Here is a 23,641-nt window from a genome sequence, read left to right on the forward strand (position 1 = left end):
TTGACTCGCTGCCTTCTGCTCAGCCTGAGGTGGTGGGGAGGCAGAGCAAAGTGTGCTGCTCATCTTCAGGCTGCTGGTGGCACAAGCGTGTGGCTGGCAGAACAGGAGCATCGCTCACCCCAAGCCAGCCAGCCTTGGGCAGGGCTTTGCACTTCCACAGAGGTCGGGGAGGATGCTCACTGCTCTCCGACTGCAAGTTTCAAAGAGCGTATCGTGCCCAGTGTTGTTGTGAGGAAAATCACCACTCCTGAAGGCACCAAGAGACAGCAATGCCTGGTTACCTTGCGGATGTGTGCTGATGCCAAGGGCTGTTTTGTTTCTGGTTTTTGTTTGTATGTGATGTGAAACAGCCTCTCCTCTGTGACACTGTCCTTGAATAGTTTTTATTGGTCGTGGGCAAATTCGATTGAGATTTCTGTTTAATAGCTGGTGAAAGTGGTTAGGGAATAGGGAATGAAAGTGACACAAAGAAAATTTTGATCTAGAAAACGTTTCTCTTTTCTGAAAGACAATGCATGTCTGCTTTTTCAGAAGTGAATAAACAGCAAGCGAGAGGGCGTGCAACTGTAGTTCTTCAGGAAAAGAAATAGTAGGACTGAGAATGGCTTGACTATTTAATTATATCTGTGCTGATTACAGCACTAAAAGGTCTTACTGAAACATCTCACACACCCCTCCCCCCAAGCCAGAGTCTCTGATCGTGGCTTCTAATTGGCAAAATACATTTGGAGGACGTAAGGATTAATTAAAATGCGTACAGGCGGTGGGAAATGAGGTGTTTGGGCCATGAGGTTGTAATCAGGAAGTATCTGCAAGGGAAATGTCTCGAGTTCTTTTTCCTCTTGACTGCAGCTGAAGATGACCACCTGGCTGAAATGGCCCAGCTGCCTGCTTTTGTAGTATCTGCTCCAGCGTGTAATTGAGACGGTCCCTTCCTTCTAATTTCTGCTTCGGTACCAAGCCGTGTTATCCTTCAGGAGGGAGGGGGAGCGTCGGTCTGTTTTATTACTCGGGTTGTATGAATAAGGCACGTCGTGGAGTTGTGCCAAGGCCACCGAGGCTGAGCTGGTAGCTCGGCACGCAGCAGCTTTCCTCACCTGGCTGCGGAAGCATTTGGTGGAAGGAGGTTTTCGTCCTTCAGTGCTCACAGTGTAGTGTAGGGATGTTGATAAGGTGGTGTCATTCCTCTCCCTTCCATAAACACAGCTAGCCCGGGGGCTGGTAATGGGAAGCTGGGGACAAAGGGCTCATTTTGAGTAGAAAAAGAAGGATGAGTCTCCATGAGAAGAGTCGTCCTGCTGACTTGGGTTAGCTGACGTGTGCTAACGGAGGCTGTGGTTGAGCATCCTCTTGTGAAACAGAGATGGTGGAGCACACAGAGAGCTCTTGCCAGCTGCTTTATTGTCAGGGCAGCCCGTTGAGCCGTCCTGGGTGGGTGTTTCAGAAAGAGCCAGCTGATGGTGGGCTGGAAGCCGACGCGTGCCCTTGGTCCATCTGCCAGCCCTGAATATTTGAACAGCTGGAGGAGGCCATTTCTCAGCTCGCTCCCTCCAGCTTGAATTCCGAGAGGTGAGGTTCTAATGAAGAAAATGTGAGGTGTAGGTTTCACGTGTGTTAGCAAGTTAAAAGCCTAAGCTTCAACTTGACCAGCTAGCATACATTAGGAACGTTTGCAGCCTTGTGTGTGCTGGAGCCTCAGACAGCGCGCGGCGTGTCGCAACTTGCACCCTCGCATTCTCGTCAAGACAAACCTCTAGGCGAAGACTCCCAAGTAGAATTAACCACAGTCAGCTAAGATATTTTTAAACATCACCTACTTGGTCTGCGCTAGATGCTAAATGATGTTTAAAAACATGTTGGCCAACCTGCGTTTAATTAATGTTTTCTTATCTGTGTGAGTCCTAAATCAGTTTGATTCGGGATGAGTTTCAGACCTGCTGATACAAGAGCCATGCTTTGGTGGCTTAGAAAGTTCTCACTGTGCTTCACAGTCGCCTATTGTTTTCTGTCTGAGGGCTGAACCTTATGGCGTCAGGCTTCGAGACCCATCTCCCAAGCCAGAATTGATTATGCTGCCTCAGCTGCCAGGCTGAGGCTGCCTGAAAGTAAAAACCAGGTAAGAAACTTCTGGAGGCCGAGTAGCAGCCTCAGAACCTCTCAGACCAGGCCTCCCCGGTTGCAGGGGTGTCTACAAAACCTAGGTATTGTGTTTACCCAGTATGCATCTGAAGTGGTTAGAAAAACGGTAACAGATTTAGTTGCCAAATATATGTTGATTGAATCCACTTCCACACTTCGCAGTGTCACTTGCTAGATGCGTGGTCGTTCAAATGATCCCATGCCTGGAAAATCAATAAACGTCAGGGCGAGATACAGGCTGTATGGACAGAATAAAGCAGCTTTGAGGATTTACTGTCTCAACTGACCTCTTGTTTTCACCTTCTCATGTCTAATTGTCAAAGAATTTCATGATCTTGGAAACCCAAGCATCCAAATAGCAGTACCTGCCAGAAGTGCAAAGCTGTAGTTGTTTCAAGAGCTGCATCCTAGCTGGTGAAAACATGTCTTGGTTGCCTTGATATCTGTGTTTCTGCTTTACAGACTTGATAAGTGACGTGTATTTATAGTTAGGAAGGAGTGTGTTGGTGCTGGAAGAGCTTCTGTCAGCTCAGTGTAGCAGGCCGTGTGCCGATCCACGCAGGCAGCAGAGGGCCTGTGTCCATCGCATGGCCTGTGATGATGTTGGTTTCAAATCCACACATCCAGCTTGGAGAGTCCGAGTCCTCTGAATTGGAGCTGTCAACCACAAGTCCTCTGAGAACATCAGAGACCCTGCTCAGCAGCTGGCCCACCGCTGTGGAAGCCATTCCCGTAGCACAGCCAGGTGCTCCTGATCTCTCAGCATCCACAGCAAAAAGAAGTTAGTGCTCAGACGTGGCTTTTGGAACCAACAAGAAGAAATAAGAAAATCTCCCCAAAAAGTCATCTCTCTCCTCTCCAGCGCTGGCTTATTTAAGTTTGGCTATCGTGGTGAGGAATGTGGGATGTTTGTCTCAGGTAGCTCCTTCTGTAACCATGATGGCATCTGTAACAGTGCCAGTTTGGGCTCAAAGAAACATGGAAATCCAGAGCGGCAGAACACAGATAGCATGTACAGACCCACCCTAGTGCTTTGGGGTAGCTGTCCAAGGAAAGGTTTAGCTGGCCTATAGTACAGCAAAGGAAGGTTAGTTATCATGACACAATGCAAGACATGCAAAGATAATTAGGGAGAAGATATATTTTATAAAATAAATTCTGCTTTCTGCTTTCAAGGTGGGAGAAATTAAAGTTGTTTACTGTAACAACTTGTCATTATGACTGCAGAATAGTTGTTACCAATTTTCAATGCAGCATGTTTTTACTGATTTTTAGAAAAATTCTGCAAATTTCTGTTTTTTTTTTTGTTTTTTTTTTTTTTCTTTTTTTTTTTTTCTGGTGAATGCCAATTGGGAGTATCGTGGCAACTTGCTTCAACTGCTCATATTGTATAATAATTGTTTTAGGTTATATGCATTTCCTTAAGTGCACGGCCCCTGATGGTCACCACTTCAAGGAGGCCTTGCCCAAATACTAGGCATCATTCAATTTGTAGGCAGTATCTGACAAATTCATGACACCTCATTTTGCATCGAGGAAAGTGCTCGCTTTTTTCAATATCAATAATTTTCCCATTAACAAGAAAAGAATATCACTATAAATATTCTGTGATAGTCCTTGAAAAGGAGCATCACAAAACCATGTTTTGTCTTGCGGTATAGGTGCTAGTGACTCTTGCTGAATATCAGCGTTAGAAATTATGGAGAGGCTGTAGACTTTCTTTTGATCGGTTTAGTTTACTTTGTTGTTTTAAATTTCAGATCAGGAATACATTTGGAAAACAAACTCTTACCTTGGAGTTCACTATAGTTTATAGACAACTGGAGACGTGAACAAGTCTCAGGATGGGAAGTGCCTACTCAGCCTGATGGAGCGGGTGCAGTTTCAGTGCTGGTTGTAGTTGTAGACCTCCTTTTTTGGTTCCTGATGAGTCTTGGCATATGTAATCAGAGTTCTATAAGTAACGGCTGAGGCTGTAGAATAAAGAAACCAGTGCAAGAAAAGGAGATGAGGACGAATGCATTTTCCATTACCAGAAGCAGAATAAAGTATCCATTAAGTTATGCTAAACTGGCACGGAAGAATTGGAGTAATCTGTAGGTTATTGATTTGCTTCACAGCAGTGCAGCAGGCTGCAGCTGACAGAAGTCCCAAAGGGGCCGTTTGCTTCTCACAGATAGGCAGAGTGAAGTTTAGTCCAGCAATACTGCTTCCACTTAAAGGCATGCCCCCTTCTGCAGCTGCCAAGGACAGGCAGGAGCTGTCTGCACAGGCGTGTGCCCTCTCAGGGGATTGCTGCACGGGAGAAGCAGGGAGCCTTTGATATTTTCCTACAAATGTCTGTACCTCTTTTGTAAAACTCAAGCCGTTAGGAATAAATTGCAGCATGTAACTATGGATCTCCAGCGCTTTTCGCTTGTTGAAGTTAGAAGGTGGGTGTAAAATCGTCATCCTCTGCCTTTTCTGTGTGGCTTTAAAAAAGCAGATAATCATACATTTTATCGATTCTTTGCACTTAAGAAAAAACTGAATTCTGTTCCAAAGTGGCTACTTTGCAGGAATAAGTGAAACATGAAACTCTTTTCCTAGGTCTGAGAATTTAATCCGTATTCTCCATTAGGTGTATCTGTAAGACATTTTCAGAGGTTACTCCTGTAGCGGGAGAACTTGAAGCAAAATTCAAATTTGTGAGTGAAGCACAAAGAACCCTGAAAAAACTGATGGCAGGGGTACAGGCACTTATATAAGGATGACAGAATAGTCCGGTGGAAGACAGCAAAAATGTAAAGAAATTGCCAAAGTGTGAGTGGGGAAGCAACCAAATGTTTTCCTGTAGGATGAAAGGATGTAGCTACAAGATGGAGAATTAAAAGGAGACAGGGAGCGGGCAGAGAACCAGTGGCAGACGGTTGGAAAGGTTGACTGGACCTTGAACAGGAGTCTTGGGTCTCACTAGAAAGCAGCTAAGAAAAATAATAAAGCTTGTGATTTCTTATGACATGTAAAGCTTGTCAACATAGGAATTTTCAGTTGAGAAAGCCAGATTACAGTTGATGCATGGAAAAAGTAGCCTATGTATTATTATGGCAGACAAAGACTGCCAGGTAGTTAGGAGCACACAAAGGTGGAAAAAAAACAAACAACAACCTGAACTAAATTTTAAAAAAAAAAAAGGCAAAACCTCTCTCTCTCCCTGTGTGTGTGTATGAGATAGAGAGGTTTTCAGAAGGACAGGAGGAGTCGTATTCTTTGCTCAAGTAACTCAGGTTCAGCACCATCTGGGATGAAAGACAAACAGAGAGGTTTCCAAGATGTTTGTGTTGCATCCTGTCATGATGAGTGTGGTGGTTTTAATTGTCGTGGCCAAAGATGCATCCGTGGGACATCCTCCCTGATTCTGGAGTGACATGAGTGATTGACTTGGCTCAGTTACCATGCAGCAGGGTTGCCAGAGTTCATTGCAGAACTCTTAATTTCCCAAAACAGAGGGAAAAAAAAAGTCTTTGCTGCCTTCAGAACAGTTTGATTGCAAGAAGTGATGCTTGCTGTGTACTCTGGGAACGAGATACCGTGGAAGACTATTCCCCAGCCAGATTGTATCCCGATTTCTGTAGTAACAACAAGGTGTCCTCTACATCTGGAGATCATTTACTGTGCCACTTAAAATAATGATTAGAGTGTATTGGTCTCCTACCAGTAATGACAGGATAGCAGAGGGATTTTGCCCTCCATATGTCCTACTTACTCTGTTATGCAAATACACTGAAATCAGTTTTGTCCTTTTGGTTGTGTCCAAAATGGCAAGAATTTTATCCCAACAGTAGTCTATTAAATTACATTTTTAGTGTCTGTCTCTGTAGGCAGACCTATTTTATAGTCCTAGGCCTTTTGGAGAAACATCTCTCTAACGTTGATGTGACTTAGTCTGTAGTCAGGCCGGCCGACTTCCAGCCTCACTCTCTCAGTCTGCTTGCATTCAAAAGGAAGAACAGGATGGGTTCTCAGTTCCTGACAGCGTAGATGTGGGGCTGCCTTCAGGTGTCACCTCGGAGCAGCTCGGAGGTGTCCCACCGTGGTGAGGAAGTGTCCAGGACTGGGCCCGAGCAGACCGGGCAGGCTGCTGGGAAGAGGTTCCGCTTGCTTCTGTCTTGCTGGGCTTCTGAGCCTTGGTAATGCTGGGATCTTCCTCAGCCTGCTTACCCCATGTTTTTGTGAGAGAGAAACAGAGGTGCTTTATTTCGATGTGTGTCTGAATATATAAAAAAATTATACTTTAAGCTCTGAGTGTGTCTATTTTTCAGACATGCTGTAAGGGGGTACGTGGAAAACCCAACCGTGCTATTTCAGTGACATTTCAATGCACGTGCTGTATACGCGCTACGTTACGTGCCATTATTTGCTCTTTTCTCCCCTTAAAATGAAGCTGATCATGCAAAGAGAAATCCCTCCACCCACCCAGCTGCTGCGTGCTGAGGGCGGCGTCCAACACATTCGTCCTTGCCTCATGGAGAGCTGCAGCTCCAGCCTCCTAACGAGCAGCTCCGCTCCCCAAGGCTAGGACACGAATGATAAATGTATATTTGGCAAACTGATTAGTAAAGCCTTTGCACACTTGGCTAGTTGTATCCTGTTTCCTGGAAGGCTGCCAGATGGAGGAGAAACGGAAATGTATTGGATTGCAGTTTTTTTTTTCTGCTGGTTGGTTGCAAAAGGCTGAATAAACAGGAGTTGCCTTGAGGTAGGCTGAGTCTTGCTATTTGAAGTCACGCAAGCCTTGCTTTGGCTCGGTTGTATTTTGTTTCCAGTGCTCTGTAAATTGTGTTAGGGACACTCGGTGAGTGACACTTGGTGAGGCTGGGGGAAGGTTGTTCAACTGGCTTTAGTTTAGCTTTCTAAAACAAATCATAATCCTGAGCCTCTCTGGGAGAAAGAAATTACAGCAGATGCCTGATATGTCACACACCAACCCATTTAACTGGAAACCTCAGCAGAGCTGGAACCAGAGCTGCTTGACAAACATTCATCAGGACTGCTGCGTTTTGAAGCGCGTGTTAGGTAATCAGCATCCACTGTTGTTTCAGTGCCAAAATAAGTCAGTGCTGAAGCCTCAGTTAAATTTCTCTTGATTTCAGGATTTCTATTTTGATGTTTCGAATGCTTTTTAAAACAAACATGTGTTCTGCAGATCGCTGCCAAAATTACTGGTGTAGAGACCCAGCATGTTTAATCTATTTCTTTTAGTTTACAGTGACCTTCTCAGGAAAATGTTAAAACAAAAGCCATGAATCCTGGAACATTTTTCTCCCCACCCCTCCTTTGAGGTGTAAAAAAATTGATTTGGGGTACCTACTGGCAACAACATGAATTTGGGGAGGCAGATATTTAGTTGCCATGTGGAATTTTTCATTCCTATTAAAAATTCAAAGTATTTGGAAAATCATATCACAACTCCCGAGGATCTTTGCAGACGGGGCATTTCAAGAATAAGTGTGTGTTGGTTCTCCTTTTCTTCTGGTTCAGGGCTGCCCAGTTATATACAAGCCACACAAGCTTTTCCCAGCAGTCAGCTCTCTATTTTTTTAATTATTATGATGATTTGTAAACAGCAGGTGATGAGCTTTAAGCATGCTTGTGATGATGTTGGAGCTAAAGCTATGGCGATTGGGGTGTGCATAGGAATGCTGGAAACTAAAAGCAAGTTCTCTAAAAGAGAGTAGGATCTTCAGCTACCATCCTGTTCACCGTGAGCAATCCTCTTCTCCCTTTGCTCACAAATGAAATTGTCTGCCTTTGACGAATGGGTTTGATAAACATAGCTGTAATGCTCTCTATTAGGCAGCATTTGATTAAGCCATTAATTCTGCTATGAGCAGATTGCGATCGGGATCAAACGCTCTGGGTGATCGCTGCTATGTAGTTAGAGAGCAAGATAAAATGTAATCGCGTAGTTTTGTTAAGCTGATACTTCAGATGATGCTACTTGATTTCCTTATTTTCCTGGTAGAAATGATATTTTCTCCTAGTGTGGCGGTCACACCTCAGTTCCTGGTAGCAGTGGCGTGTCGTGATGCCCTTTGAAGCACCCATCCTGCTTCTCAGCTCTGAACGCTGCGTTGTACGTGGTATCCCACCAGATGATTTCATTACACAGCCTCTTCCAACACGGATTTTGCTTAGCTTGGATATGAAACCAAGTCCAAAAGCAAAGACTTGGCCTGAAGTGATGGCACCTTTTGGCAGCTACTGATCACCAGGTGTTCTGCATTGTCCTTACCCCTAAAACATACACCTCGTGTCACAGCTATCCGCTGCTCAGCAAAGGTTGGACCACACGGGGTCTGCTGGTCGGGATGCGGGCAAAAAGGTCGTCAAAAAACGGAAAGGGGGATGGGAGGAGCTGCTGGAAAGCAGCTGTTGGGGCTGATGTTCCTGCTTTGTCTTCTGCGGTGCCTCCTGTATGGATTGCTGCCTGTCTCCTGGTTATTTTCCCAGTTGGGTTGTGTTAGCATCCCGCAGTCCAAGGCTGAAAGCAGCCTTGATTGGAGGCAGTGGGATTACTGCCGAGGATGCTGTTCCCTTCCTTCTTCCTCGCTTCCCAAAGCAGTTTTCTTTCTGAAAGAAATATCCAAAGAGCTGACAACAAAGTGAAAGATGACCAAGACAATTGTCTTGGTGATGTTGGCAGGCTTTCTGTCAGCTGTCAACGCTGTAGATGTACGGCCTGCCTGGGAGTACCGTTCACATTTGAGACTCCAGTACAAACTTTTCCCTCCCTCTCCTTAGCATCTAGCTATTTTTACTTCACTGCAATTTCTTCAGAAACTGCTGCATAGATTAAAACCACATGTATATCAGAGCATGTGTTTCACTGAAGCAATGCTGAAAGCCTGAGGAATTGCACTGATAGTGGGAAATGAACTTTTCTCAAACCTAGTACCATAAAGAGATTCTTTATTGTTCTGTAGTGCTTTTTTTTTTTTTTTTCTAGCATGTTTATCCATGAGGCTGAGTGTATCCCGGTTGTGAGAAGCGTATAATGACTGAAGCAACTGATACAAACTTGGGAGATCATAAATATAGCATAAGTGGATGCAAAATACCTCGTTGTGTGCAAGATTTCTTGTGTTGGTGATTTGTCTTGTTAGATGATTGTAGAAGAACTGTATTTTATGACTAAAATTATTATTACAATTTTTTTCCAGGCGACTGGCTGGCAATGACCTTTCTTTTATCCATCCGAAGGCCTTGTCTGGGTTGAAAGAACTCAAAGTTCTGTAAGTAATCGGGTTTTAGAGCTTCATAGCTAGCTGTATGCTTTCTTATTGCATAGTCAGCCTATTTACTGATGGGCTGCCTTGAGATTTCTTTTCCTGCCTTTCTATATTGTGTCCCGTCCCCATCCCCACAAAAAAAAATTTACAGAGCTCCTACACTTTATATAAAGCCTAAACAGAAATTACTACATCCAGTTAGAACACTGATTTTTTTTTTCCAGATGTATAGCTTGTAGCAGAGGAATCCTAAGAAGGAAAAATCCTAAAAAGGGCATATAAGGGTTTTTGTTGTTCTCCACCCCCACATCTTATTGCATCAGGTAGTGCTAGTGCTTACAGAGATTTATGATACCGGTTGAACTTTGCACCGTACCCTACCGGAGATAGGAGTCATTCTGAGAGTTTCATGCTGCTTTAGATGAAAATGACTTACTGTTGTAAAAAAAAGTTCAACTACTTTTCCATAGCTAAGGATAAAAAGAGCTTTATGCTCTTTGGGGTTTTAGAAACCTCTACCCAGAAATTGTAGCATTTATGCAGATGTAAATATTTCCAATTGCTGGTAGGGTAACAGATAGTTAATTAAACAGGTATTTAAATAACCTAATGACAAAGGACTTTGAGGTTTTAAAGAAAGTAGCGTAAACAGACAGCATAAGCAGGATGCAGATTAGGGAACTGCTGATCTGCAAAGATGTTTTGTGAATTGAACGCACAATATGAAGGCCCTTGGAGGTATCTCCGTTGGGATACTCAACTCTGGAGAAGCCTGAAATTCTCGCAGTTCCTGAAAAAATTGGTGTTTAGATATTAATTAACAGGCAACCTTACATGTCCAATTACAGTTACCCTAATATGCACCAAAACCTAATAATATTACATAATGTGTGAGAATCTTAATTATTTAAATTCTCTTCATATGAAAGTACTCATCATGCCGTGCTATGGTGTCCATAAAAGAAATTCTAAAACTACAGCATAACTTTAAGTCCGCTTGGCTCTAGTTTTGTTCTGTATCTTTTTAATGTTGTGCCCAGAGGTGCTTTGTTGTGAATAAACTTTGTAAATTAGATCGCTAACGCATTGTGTATTGATGCGGCTTTAAGAAAAATTAGAGGTTTGTGTATTTTGTAGCATGTATAGGATGATTTCGCAAGAAAATAATGAAATGTCATTCATTTTAGCAAATTTGTACTAGCATTAAACTGTTTGGCCTCTTCAGTGAGTTCTTGGAAATTTCAGTGTATTATGTTAGAAGCTTCTTCTCTGCAATTTAGTACCATTAACGAGTTGCAAATGCAGCTCAAGTAGACCATTTTCTTGTTTCATCGTTGTCTTTTGGTATGTTGTCTTGATAATCGCACGTGCTTTTATGTGCACCATGAGCCATGGGCTCTGCTGTTTGTATAAAGATGATTGTCAAAGTCCACTACACTAACACACTGGAAATTTTTACAGAACCCTACAGAACAATCAGCTGAAGACCGTACCTAATGAGGCCATCAGAGGATTAAGTGGTTTACAGTCCTTGTAAGTTTTCTTACTTTGCTTTTCTTCTTGCATTGTTCTTCAAGTTCCACTTTTGGTCACGTTGTACAAATTTGCTTCATTCTGTAAACTCCTGAGGTATAATCGTTTATGTAATAACGTACCCGGACTTTCTGATATTGCTGTTTCAGCCAAGGCAAAGATTTCCAAGTTCACAAGGTATTGTATTCATTGTCCTTGGGGTGATCCGGACCCAAACTCTTTCAAAACCCAAACCCGGGTACATGATTGCTGTATAAATGTAGAGGTGGTGCAGTTAAGTATTTATCATTCTTATGCATGTCCTAAGGTGTTTAAGCAATTTTAAAACGTTGTGCAAAAATGAATCATGCCCGAGTCTTTTGTATCTGGAGGAGGAAAAGGGGTTTCTGGGAAGGAGCATTGCTTGAGACATGCATAGTATTGGTTTTACTGGAAGGTGTTGAAATCACATAGACAGTTACAAACGCCTCAGCCATTATTGCTAGTTGCTCATAAGGTATTTCGTATGTGCTTATGCTATCTCATGGCTTATTATGTTTTATAAAGCATTTTAATCAGACCTTAATAGCTAGCTACAGCTCTCTAGGTGGTAGATACTTATCACTGATGAGGAGGCGGAGGGGGGAAGGGTTTCAAAATTTTTCCTCCTTTCTGCTTACCTACAGAGAGAGGGCAGATTATCTGTTCCCTCTGTGCCAAAACTCAGGTTTCTGGCGAAGATCCTGTTTCTTTGTGTTGCATCAGATTACGGAGTAGTTGTGCAACTCTTGCAAAGGTGCTTTCTGCATTCCCTGAGCTTGGATCGTGGCCACCACGTTCTCATGGTTGCTCCTGTATTCCCGCCTTTTCCATCTCGAGAAACCCCAAGAAGCTGCACAGGGCACTGTGAGACTGGCTGCAGGTTATCCCATGGCGGAGCAGGAGCGGGACAATGCGTAATGCATGCCATGGGGGCTGCTGCTGCTCATCTTAGGGTTGCAGTCTGCTTGGTGCAGAGGTTGTGCATCGTAATGTAACCCCTCCAGATGACATGGTATGAATAACCCTGTAGTAAGATTTCTAAAGAAGCAAAATGCCTCCCTCCTTGCTTCCAGCGCTTCTGAGGTGCCAAAGAAGAAACTGCTGCTTCAGTAAATACTTGTTTTCTAAAAATAATCCATTTAATTTTCGATGAATATGCTTTTGTCTCTGCTTATTTGCAGTAACGTTTGTTCTGTATTTGAAGTTCAAAATATTTAATCTCCAGTTGTTGGTTTGGTAATTTTATGGGCAAGAGAAAAAGGTCAAAGTTAAGAGGAAAATAATAAAGCCATCATTTCTCTCTCTCTTCTGAAATTATTATACTTGGATATGATTAGAAACAAGTTGTTCAAAAAAGCAGAATTTTTATTTTTTTTTAAATCACCGATTATGCAATACCAAATAATAGAAATGATATAATCATGTGATACGGTGTCATTGATAGTGAAACATGAAGCCACAATTCCAAGTGTGGTGATGTTTGCTGTTCTGGGAGCTTCGGTGTTTGTTGACAAATGATAAACTATCAATTTTAGGAAGGTCCAAAAGGAGGAAATAGGATTAATAAGTAGCTAGATGTTTGTTTGTTTCTTTTTCTGAGGAAAACCAGATTGTGTTTTCAAGAATTACTGTGAGAAATACAGTGGAACAATCCAGTCTGGAAGTCACTGACTATCAGTGCCAGAAAGTCCAAGAGTTTTCTCCTCTTTTGAGAAAAGCATAGTGGGAAATGTGAAGCACTTTTCCTGTGTGCTCAGTATACTTCACCAGAATGCATTTCTGTCATTGTCGTGTTTGAGGAAAACTTTCAATTTCTTCTATCACTTGTAAAAATTGCAAAATAGTTAGGCAGATCCCCTGCTAATGTAGACAGCACCTTCTGGCAAAAGAATATTGGACTGGTCCTCCAAATTTTGGGTGAGCATGGAAACCTGAATGCCAGCATGCTGCTTTATTTAGTAAAAAAAAAACAAAACAAAAACAAACAAACAAACAAAAAAAAAACAAACAAAAAAAAACAAACAAAAGCAAACAGACAAACAAAAACTTTTGGAAAGAATGTGTCAAAAATGGATTTAAAGCTCCTGAGCTGCTCTGACCTTCTAAAACAAATAACTTGTTGCAGAATATGTGCTTCTACCTCTTTTATATATAATCTCCATCCAAAAACTGCAAGTTTAAACATCGCTTAACTGACTGTCTTTTGGCAGTTGCCCAGTTTGCTCTAAAGGTGGCTTTAGGGGGATTTTTTCTTGGTGAAGACACAATTTGCCTGTTCATGAAACTTCAGAGTGTATTGATAATCTGAGCTTGGTTTGCAGCTCCCAGAGAACCCCGTCTCGTTTCAGTCTCAGTGTGCTCCAAGTCCCGGCTGCGTAGGAAGGCACTTGCCACATTGTGTGCATTAATGAGCCCAGTAAACATACCTGGGTTGAAATAAATGAGATGGTTACAGGAGCTTCATGATTCCTAGTGTTTATACTATAGCTGGAGAGTAGCCAGTGTGGTTCAGAGTACTAAATGACAGCTCTTTATTTTCTGTTTATATTGGATATTTTCCCAGCTCTGGCCTCCTAAAGAGAGTTAGAAAAGAGTTATTATTTATGAAAGTGAAATTTTACCGAAAGGAAGAGTTCTGGTGAGTGGAAACTCACTTCTTAGCACCTCAGAATAGCTTATCTGGCAAGATAAGCTCTTACATTGCGCGATGCAGCGATACCTGTGGGCAGAAACTGGGACCGTGGGACTGCGCTGCTGGGATGGGAGCCGCCAGCTGCTTGTGCCTGCAGCTTTGGGGAGCAGAGAAAGCTGACGAGTAAGGAGCTACACGCGGAAGCAATACTGCCAAGCACTGACGGTGTATTTTTGTTACTACAAGGTAACGACGTGGCATCCTGCACTGTTTAAGTCTGGGAATGGTGTTGGAGAGATTTATCAGCAGTCCGAGGGTCACACGGAGAGGGGCAGCAAGGTGGTGTGCCGCTGTGATGGTGTGTGCAGATACTGAAAGGACTGGGAAATAACTTCAGAGGGTCACTTGTTTCAGTGCTTTAGTGTAAGGTGTGTATTGGACTGTCATAACTTTTTTTTGGTAATACTGCTTATCCTGGGATTTAACCCAGAAATGGTTCCTTAAGCTACAGCAATTTCCACGATTCCTCTAATTCACCCCCAGAAACACAGATAAACTGATTTTTTTGTCATAACACAGGATTTTCTTGTACAAACCTGAGTGTGATGAATACTGAAATTATTGCATTTAAAAAAAAAAAAAAAAAGGCAAGGAAAAAAATCAGGTGCTTTGGAAAAAAGGAACTGTATCCCATCTGAACTCAGAAAACGGATTGCTGCTGCTGTTGTCAGGTACTTGCCATCAAACCCGTGAGTCATTTCTGAAAGCTCGTCAATGGCCACCAACCCGTCAGAGACCACGTCTTGTAATCGCAGCCGGGGAAGCGCGGAGCTGTTGGCCCTGCACATGTGCGCACACGCCCGCGCGCGGGGAATGTTGGAGCACTCTCCAGGACCGGTTCAAAGCACCGCAGCCTCGCTGCTGTTCCAGATTCCCAAACGGTGGTGCTGGGATGGTGCCAGTGCCGCACTCGGCTGCGGTAGCTCCTGCCTTGCTCCGTGTGTGGGCGTTCACCCGAGCTGCAGGTCCGCGTCCGCGTGCGCCGGGACAGCCGTGAGCATCCGTGGTACCCAGCCAGCTCCGAGTGCCGTGGCCCTGCCGGGGAGGAGCTGAGAGCTGAAGGCTGGGGTCCTGCTGCAGGACGGAAGGAAATGAGAGTGGCACCTTGCTTCGCAGGGTGAAGGTGTACAGTAAGAGGGTGGGAACAGAGGATGGAGGTGTATTTTGACCACGTTTTAAATGCGCTGTAGCACATGGCTGCTGTAACCTCGCATCTCTAGCATCTAGTCCGTCTGTGGCTGTCTGGCTCTCATGGAAGGATCCCTTATCTTCCTGTATAGACAACAAACAACAGCAAAACCCACAAATCACTTCTAGAAACATTCTGCTAGTACCGTAATTAAAACACACAGCTTCAAGTGGTAGTTCGCAATGGTGACAACGATTTTTAGTAATGTAACACATACAAACCAAAGCACGTTGATAGGTGTCAGAAGGGAAGATCCGTGAATTTGGAGAAGACCACACAAATCCTGCTTTATATTAAAAATAAAATGCAAGGTTCAGCTTATTTCTGAAAAAAAAAAAAAGAAAAAAAGGCTGTTGATAATTTTGTGTTACTGGATTACCAAATTTTGAAGGACCAGGGATATCTGTAAGGATAATCTTCAGTGGGAGACTGTAGAAGATGTTGATTAACATCAATAACTAGATGAAGTTAGCTAGCATCCTGTCTCAGATGATGCATGCTCCTTCAACAGTTGCAGATATTTTTTTTTGAATGAATCGACTTTGAATGGGTTTTCTCTGGCAGTTTTTCATTTTCCTTCTTTGTTGTTACTAAAGTGATAAAAGGAACCAGCCTTCAGGTGTGTCTGTTGTCAGCTGAAGAGTTGAACTCCCAACACCAGAATGGGAAAGGGAGAAATCTGCACACACTTTGCATTGTTTTTGCAGATTAAAAACAAACGTGCTGAATGTGCTTTTCTCCCTTGCTTTTTTTTTTTTTTTTTTTTTTTTTTGAGTGAGGGAACTTCAAGAGCTCTCCTCAGCATGTTTGCTTGTGCTGAAAGATCTTTTAATATGCAGAAGTTAAAATATACTCCTTTGGAAACTTCGCATACTTGCTGTAGGACAAAAACAAAACATTTTTCTATGCTCTGTGCACCTTTTGGGAGCTCCTCTGATTTTCTTGTATGTAAGGCATGGGTATTTTTTGTGAACCTCAGGAACCTCTGGGCATTTTGTATCGTATTTTTTCACTGTCCAGGCTTTTTTAAGGCACTGCTAATGGTTAAGTAACAATCAATGAATGATTTAGAAACAGAACACATCAGAAACTTACCTGGAGTGGTGGAAGTTATCACTCTTCTGCTTATCAGTTGTTTTTCTTCTCCTTTACACAGCATATAGGTAAAGATCAGCTGAATCTTCTATGGGTAATTGGCAGCAAACTCGGTGCAATCTCTGATCGGTACCATGTGAAGCATTTCAGTGGGAGAACTATACGTGCTGGCAAATCAATACTGGTGATTGAAATACCTTTGGCATGTAGCATTTGTTTCTGAGAGCTGCTGTAAATTTGTCTTCAAATAGAGCAAATCCTTGTACTGATGTTCACAATACGCAAGGTGCAGAGAGCAGCTGTTTGATACAGTGAGCAAACGAACTAAGTATGTTAAAGTACCTCTGTTAACACGGCAGGTTTACTGCCTTACATTGTAGCAGAGTTTCCGATGTATTAGGCTTATCAGTACTCAACTTCAAAACCTAAAAATCAACTCCAGTGTTATTTGAGTGATTTCTTTGTGGTTTTTGAAGGAGCACTTTAAAGAGCAAAGTTCTTTAATGATTGCCATTGAGCAGAAGTGGTTTTACACAAGAGTCAGGAGTGATTTTCCTTTTATTAACGTGAATGTTCAACTCTTGCTATTAGTACAAGGCTGTTACAATTTCTCCATCACTGAAACCCAGACTGCTGCGTGTGGTTGCAGGTGAGCGCTAGTGTGGCAAACGGCGAGGCTGTGACAGACACCAGAAATAAATCTGACAGTCTCCTCTTCCCAGGCAAATATCGATAAAAGGCATGAGGGGTCACGAGATGCAGTGCAAGTACATTTCTAACAAGTATTGCTAAGACTGCATGTAGGAGGCGTCTCTCTTCCACTGTAACATATTCAGAAAGCTGGATGGCATGCCATTGTGCCTCCCAGCTATCTGCCCCCAAACTGTCTGATCTCTGCACACACCAGCATGCACCTGGCAGGCCTGGCCTGAGGCTTTCAGCACAGAGTTTTTAAGAAAATTTAAGATATAGATACTGGACTCAGAATGGTAATGTTACGTGTGCTCGTATAATTCACGTACACACACTCGCTTAGGTGTTAGTTAGACTTTGGAACTCGTGTTCATTTGAATTAAGGTAGGAGTTCTTATTAGTTTTACGGTTTCCTTAATGTGAAGTTAATTGTTTGTAGATATTTCATTTGCTTTGTTCTTTACCTGTTCTAACAATATGTTAAAAACTCGCGTGAGATGTATAGGCATGCTGAATGTATAGGCTTTTGTCGTGCTCCTGCTCTTTCTTCTTGTGCACTTGTTGGAATTTGTGTGAGGACACAAACCCGACAGGGAATAAAAATGAAGATGACGGCTCAGAAGGTCAACTCTGAACGTAGAGACTAAAATTTGAAGGCCTCTCACAAGTCAGTGCTTATAGGGCAGCTGGAACTGGAGCAGCTTTTGAAAGATGAAGGAATTCAAGTATATGCTGCAAGCTGATTTCAAGACCATAGAACGTCCTTAAAAACAATGGAAAAGGACAGACTTTGTTAAAGGTCAGTCTAAACAGCAAAGAAGAGTTCTTGTACTTTGTTAGCTATTAGTGCCAGTGAATACTCTCATCCCATCGGAAAGAAAAGGTGAGGTGCTGAATTGTACGATTTTATGGAAGCTGTCAAATATTCTGGTTTTGCTTTCCAATTGTTTCATGAAGTACACCGTTGTGTGCATGCCATGTAATACAGAAGCATCACAGCTGTGATTTCCTCAGTGGAATTAACATAGATAAGCTTGAATTTTACTGGGGGGAAAGTTAGAATAACTGTGGCATATCAGGTGTACACCAAGAGGAATGAAGGAACACAAACTGTGAATGCGACAAAAATGGCTGAATTAAAAATAAATCTCAAGGTCTGAGAACTAATAACAGAAATCGAGCTCCAATAAATTATGTTTTGTGTACCCCTAGTAATACCAATTTATTCTTTTGATGTTATACTTGGTCCTGTTACCTTTATGAATCCCAGGTTTTCCCTTTAAAGCTGTAAATGCAGCTCAACAAAAGCGCTATGCAAAACTTCCATTTTCAGCTATTTTGTTGAGATGTCCGATGGCTTTTGGGAGGAGCTGGGGCCGGCACAGTGCTCTTCAGACTCGCAGAGCGGGCAGCTGCTACGTATGGGGGGACACAACCCATCACAGCATGCTGTCCCGTCTGCCTGCTTAACTAGGGCTTTATGATTTGGCATCAGTAATTACTTCCAGCTCGGTTCAGACATTGCTCTTGGTTAGACTATGCCAAGAAGCCACAGAGAGCAAGAAAAATGCCCTTTCTGTCTTCCACCCGCTCTCCTGCTCCATGGGAACGGTGCCTGTTTTGCCTCTCCCCCCTCGGTTTTACTGCTTGGGGCAGAAGATGAAAATTAGAGAATGAAGGGCTGTGGAGAGCCATCAGTGTACGACCCCGATGTGGAGTTACGTGGGGTCTGGATGGGGCTAAGAGCAGGGCCAAGGTCCTGACCAGGGGAGCACCTCGGTGACCTCCCTGGCCCTGTGTGTCCATCCTTCTGCCACCCGCCTCTGGTGGGCGGCCGGAGGGACAGACCCAGGCCTGGGATTTCTCTGGGTTTTGTTGTTGTTGTCTGCTTGTGTGGTTGTTTTGTGTGTTTTTGCCCAAATCTTCTTGGATAAGTGGAATTTAGTAAGGAGCACAGTGGAAGTACAAGCATAGGCGGAGACAGGTAGTGACAGGGACTAAGCGCCGCCTGCCTCTCGGGGTGTGTTGCTTCTCTTACAAAAATAATAATAGAAAAATCAGTTGAAGAGAAGACTCGGATATATTTATTCCACTGGAAAATAACTCTTTTGATCTTCATGGAGGTGTGTGAATTCAGGAGGGAGAAGAAAGACAGGTAATTTCTATTTTTTTTTTTCTGCAGCAGAGCCCCAGGCTTTTTTTCTCTACCTGCTCCCCCCCCCCCTTTTTTTTTAATTATCACCAGACATTTAATTTCTCTGAAATGTTCCAGTCTTGAAGCACGCTAAAAGCATTCAAACAGAATTGTGTACACACCTGTCAGACCATGGGGCAACTGATAAGGGGATGCCAATATATGAACCATAGGAGTTAGCTCTTTGATATATAGCTTTAGAGTTAATGGCACCTCCCTCGTCTTAGGAAAGGGCCCTTTGGCTGCAGTTTTGTAAATTCCTGCTTATATCAGTGTATTTGTTGCTTAATTTTTTTGCATTTCTTGACTTGTTATTATATGGAAATTGAGGTGCTGACATGTTTCTCCAAATAACTGGGAATATTCAAACCGTGTACAGCACAACAGCAAGACCCTCTTTCACAGTAGTAGACGAAGGGCATTAATGCCTTATGGATATTATGTGGAGATTTCTTAAGACTGTATGATCAAGCTTTTCTTCTTTCTTTGAATTCACCATGTATTTTACATTTTGGAGAGAAAATAATTAGGCTAATGCTGACCACTTTGGTAAACCCAAAACTTTAACATCTTAATTGTTCAAGGTGGATTTAGATGCAATAAAATGTATCCTCACAGGTATGCGCAGTGCTGTAAGCTAGGCTGAAATGAGATGTTTCCAGCTGACTGCAGGTGGAGCAATGTGCAGAAACACCTCCCCTTCTCTTGGCCCTTTCTGCCTTCCCAGTAGAGTACAGTGAGCTGGGCTGGCTGCTCTTCATCTGCTCTGGTACACGGTGAAAGAGGAGAGAGCCCAGAAGCCCCCTCATGATTACTGGAGCCGTGGTGACCGTGCACAGGAACAAACGTGGAGCAGTCACCTGGGCCATTCTGCGCCTGCCGAGAGGGCCAGGATGAATGGCTGCAGGCAATGACTTCTTAAACTGATCCGGCTAGATTTTCAAGAGCATGTCTGATCATGGCTTCAGAAACGCAGTGCGTGCTTAATATAACTCCCAACCCGTGCTGTGCTGGTTTGTATCATAATAAGCATCAGCGTTAATGGAGTGCATACGAGTTTTGTCTCCCCAGACAGCAGCATACATAACACAACTGGTACGCCAGTCGTCTCAAGGTAGTTATGCAAGGTGTTTTCTTCCACGTTTGCAGTGAAGTCACCAGGTTTCAGCTCTGTGTTGACCTGTAGAAGACAGAATGCCAGCCACTCTTAGCCCTACGCAGACTCAATTTGTTAGTTTTCTTTCTGTTTTTTTTTATAATTATTTTTGTTATCTTTTTTTTTGTTTTGTTTTCTTTTTCCATCTTGTGGGTTATCATTGCTTGCCTTTCATCTCCTCCACTTAGTAAGAATAGTGCTTTATTAATGTTTTCTGCTTCTTCCTGAGTCATCCCTCGCAGCTGCCCATTTGTGGGGCTTCTGTCCGTGTACACCCAAATGTAAGCTTTTATTCTGGATGTTTTTCCATTTTTGTCCCTGACACAGCTGGTTATGTAGCAAAGCATGGGCAAACCCAAACCAGGCCCGGGCAAACCCAAACCAGGCCCTGTCTGTACCTTCTGCCTGCTGTGGCTGCCAGTGATGCTATCCAAGTCACCACACTGCTGAAATAAGAAGATGAAAAAGCGAGTTGATTCAGAGCATGTTGCACGAGGGAAAAGCACATGTATTTTTGCATAAGAGTTTCTGTTGTCACTGCCAAAGCCAGGCATCGGACAGGGAGCGCAGAGTACTGCGTGGATGAGGATTTGTGGTGGGGCTGTGAGTAGCACCTGCACCTCTATCGTGAGGGCTCACAGCTGGAGCCCAGGCTGAGGACCTGCCTTTGCCCTCCAAGGTGAAGGAGTGTGGAGTTCTTCGAGGTGTGGAGTTCTTTTTGTTGTTGTTTTTTTGATGCTTTGAAACCTGAAGAAGCTGTGAAACACAAGAGCATACGTGAGCGAGTAGTTGTAACGGGGCTAATTGTCATACATGTGCTGCAGCTCTTTTTGAAAGGCAGCAAAGCCATTTTCTACATCTGTTGCTTCCACTAATATTTGCAATCAGAGTTAATTTAGGGAAAAAATGTGAAGGCAATAATGTCCAACACTTAGCCGTGCTAGTGTTCTGGTTTGCATTTTTTGTGGAGCGTGACAGAAGGGATCAGCTCTCAAACTGAAAGATATTTCTCTGTTTTGGCTGATGGTGTAATGTTTCATTTGCCAACATGGTTCATAACTGACTTTGTTCAAGAACTGCATTTGATAATTGCTTTCCTTTAGTCACTGAAGGTGTGTAGCAGTCCCCCGAGACAATATGTATAACAGGGTACAGCGCTATGACAAGGGAGGTACAGGGATAATCATTCAAAGGAGTAACTCTCTGCAATCTGTGGTACGATATCAAGCCACCTTTCACCATCTTGTTCCAGTGAGGTACCTACAGGAGCTGGAGGGTTTGTGGGGAGGAGACTTCTGTAGTTACCAATTGACTTGGGTAAGCTCATTGTAAGCATATGAATTTGTTAAAATGTTTTATTAAAAACGTCCAGGAAGACATTTTTATGAAGCTTTCTTTTATGGGTTCTTCACGTGACTTGAAAGAGTGTTCACGCGTCACTTCAGTAAACTTTCAAACTTAGCAGTATTAAAATATTTCAGTACAACGTGTTTAAAAAATGTTGAGGAATAATAGGGCTTGAATCTGCCTTTTTACTGCTTTGCAGTTTGTGGCTTTACCGTGCAAACTCTTTCTGCTTCAATCTAGGCGTTTAGATGCGAACCACATCACAGCCGTACCAAAGGACAGTTTTGAGGGCCTGGTGCAGTTGCGTCACCTCTGGCTGGATGACAACAGTCTGACAGAAGTCCCCATTCATCCGCTCAGCAACCTCCCCTCTCTGCAGGCGTTGACGCTGGCCCTTAACAAAATAACGCACATTCCTGACTATGCATTTACAAACCTGTCAAGTCTTGTTGTTCTGTGAGTATTTCTTACTTTGCTTCACGGGTCACTTGGATTGTCCCCGCTTAGAGCTTCGATTTATCTAGGATGGCCTGAAAATGGTATTTGGCTGTGTTTTAGCTCAATTGTCTAGTCGCAGCCTATACCACCAGTGCAAGTTGTTATCATGGATACTCGACAGTCTGCTGAAGGTTTGCTGAAGACTTTCTCCTACACAGAAAGTCAAAAGTGCTATGGGTAGTGAGGTTCCCGGATATCCTGATATCATATTTTGATTTATATGTTTAAATCATGTTTAATTGCACTTCTGGATAGTGAGTAAAGGTTTAAAATAGGTTGTTTTGACTGCAGGCAATCTATTCTGTTCCCGTATGAGGATGAGATATTTCTGTCTTGAAGTGTAAGACGTTTTGCTGCATTACCCATCCCATGAAATGTTTTTTCTAAACCATTTAACTGTCTTGATTTCATAGAATAATCTACTAATTTGTTAATTTATGTGAAATTATTCACTCATCCCCATTCTTGTTTTGTTCTTTTTTAGACATCTTCATAATAATAAAATAAAAACTATAGGAAAACACTGTTTTGATGGATTAGACAACCTTGAAACCTTGTAAGTATGCTTCTTAAAGTAATTCTTTGTTCAGTGTCATTTGTCTCATTCACAGCTTAATTGAGCTTACTTTATGGTGAAGACTTTGCAAACAAGGCATGTGTGCAGCACAACACATACCTCTAACACTTAACGTCCAGCTCAGATTTCGGAAGTGAAGGCTAATATCAGTGCAGTGCTCCACCAAAACTAATTAACTATGTTGAGAAGCGGGTAAATATTAGCCTGGGTGAAATGTCGTGCAGGATGATGTGGCTCTAGCGTTCTTGGTCCTGATCTAGCTGGTGTATCTTTGCATAGCACTCCACTGAGTCAGCTGGATATATCAGAAGTGTTTGAGTGGCCCTGTATGTGATAAGGGACAAATATTTGTTTCTCAGATTTACCGTAGGATCAAGCATATTTAAAATACGCTGTCAAAACTGTTGTGTGTCAATAGGAGGTTTCTCAGAGGGCCCCAGTGGGCTGTTTCTCCATCGCTCCTCCTCTCTTACCGGATGGGCACCACTGCCTGCCAAAGAAACTCTCTATCTCAAGTGTCCTAGCAGCTCCTGTACTGATCCTCAGCTCCTGGGTTCCCAGCCTCTCGAGACTGACATGAGTTCACTTCAAATACTGGCAAATGTTAAACTGATAGACTGCTTTATCTGAAACATTGAGCGTTGCATTCCTTGTGACAGAAATAGGAGACGCAGGTGCACCCGCACCACTTTCCCCTTGCCTCGGGTCTGTTGTCCTTGCTGACAATTTATACGTACCCGAGCACCACTTCTCTATAGCGGCCTGTCAAGACAGGGTCTGGGCTCTTTTCAACCTCCTAGGAGAGGAATGGCCTTCAGCTGCTTGAGTTGCACTCCCTGTTTCCCTTCAGCTCGCTCAATGAATGTCTAGTAAGCAGTGTTTCCTTCAGCGGTGCCTTTAGTTATGCTTAAGAGAATGCTAAATAATTAAAATTAATGAAGGAGGGCAAGGACATGCTAAAGCCACTGACAACCTTTGTTAACATCAGGAGTTTGGAGGAGTCCAGGAACGTTGCTTACTCCAACTACCTTGTTATTCTCCTGGAGCCTTCAGTTATTAAATTAAGTAATAATAACCAGGTACTATGTAAATGCATGCAGCTGATGTGAGACTCTAAAAATGGTTTTGTTTCTCATAAGCAATCCTTTCTGCAGAAGTGTATAGCAGGTCCTGACATAACTAGAATGCTAGAATGGTGACAGGTCAACTGTCCATGCCTGTATCATTGACATGCAC

At 43.0% G+C, this 23,641-nt stretch overlaps 1 protein-coding gene across 2 annotated transcripts in view; it reads left to right on the top strand.

Annotated features, from left to right (window-relative positions):
- Positions 1-23,641, top strand: part of LGR4 (leucine rich repeat containing G protein-coupled receptor 4) — a 73,797-nt gene that overhangs the window by 35,416 nt on the left and 14,740 nt on the right. For both annotated transcript variants that reach the window (XM_084520757.1, XM_084520756.1), the window contains exons 3-6: positions 9,342-9,413; positions 10,872-10,943; positions 21,571-21,786; positions 22,313-22,384. In XM_084520757.1, coding sequence (XP_084376883.1) covers positions 9,342-9,413; positions 10,872-10,943; positions 21,571-21,786; positions 22,313-22,384 — 432 coding nt within the window. The remainder of the gene's footprint in view (positions 1-9,341; positions 9,414-10,871; positions 10,944-21,570; positions 21,787-22,312; positions 22,385-23,641) is intronic.

This window comes from Aythya ferina (genome assembly GCF_964211825.1).
Source record: "Aythya ferina genome assembly, chromosome: 5".
Lineage (NCBI taxonomy): Eukaryota > Metazoa > Chordata > Aves > Anseriformes > Anatidae > Aythya > Aythya ferina.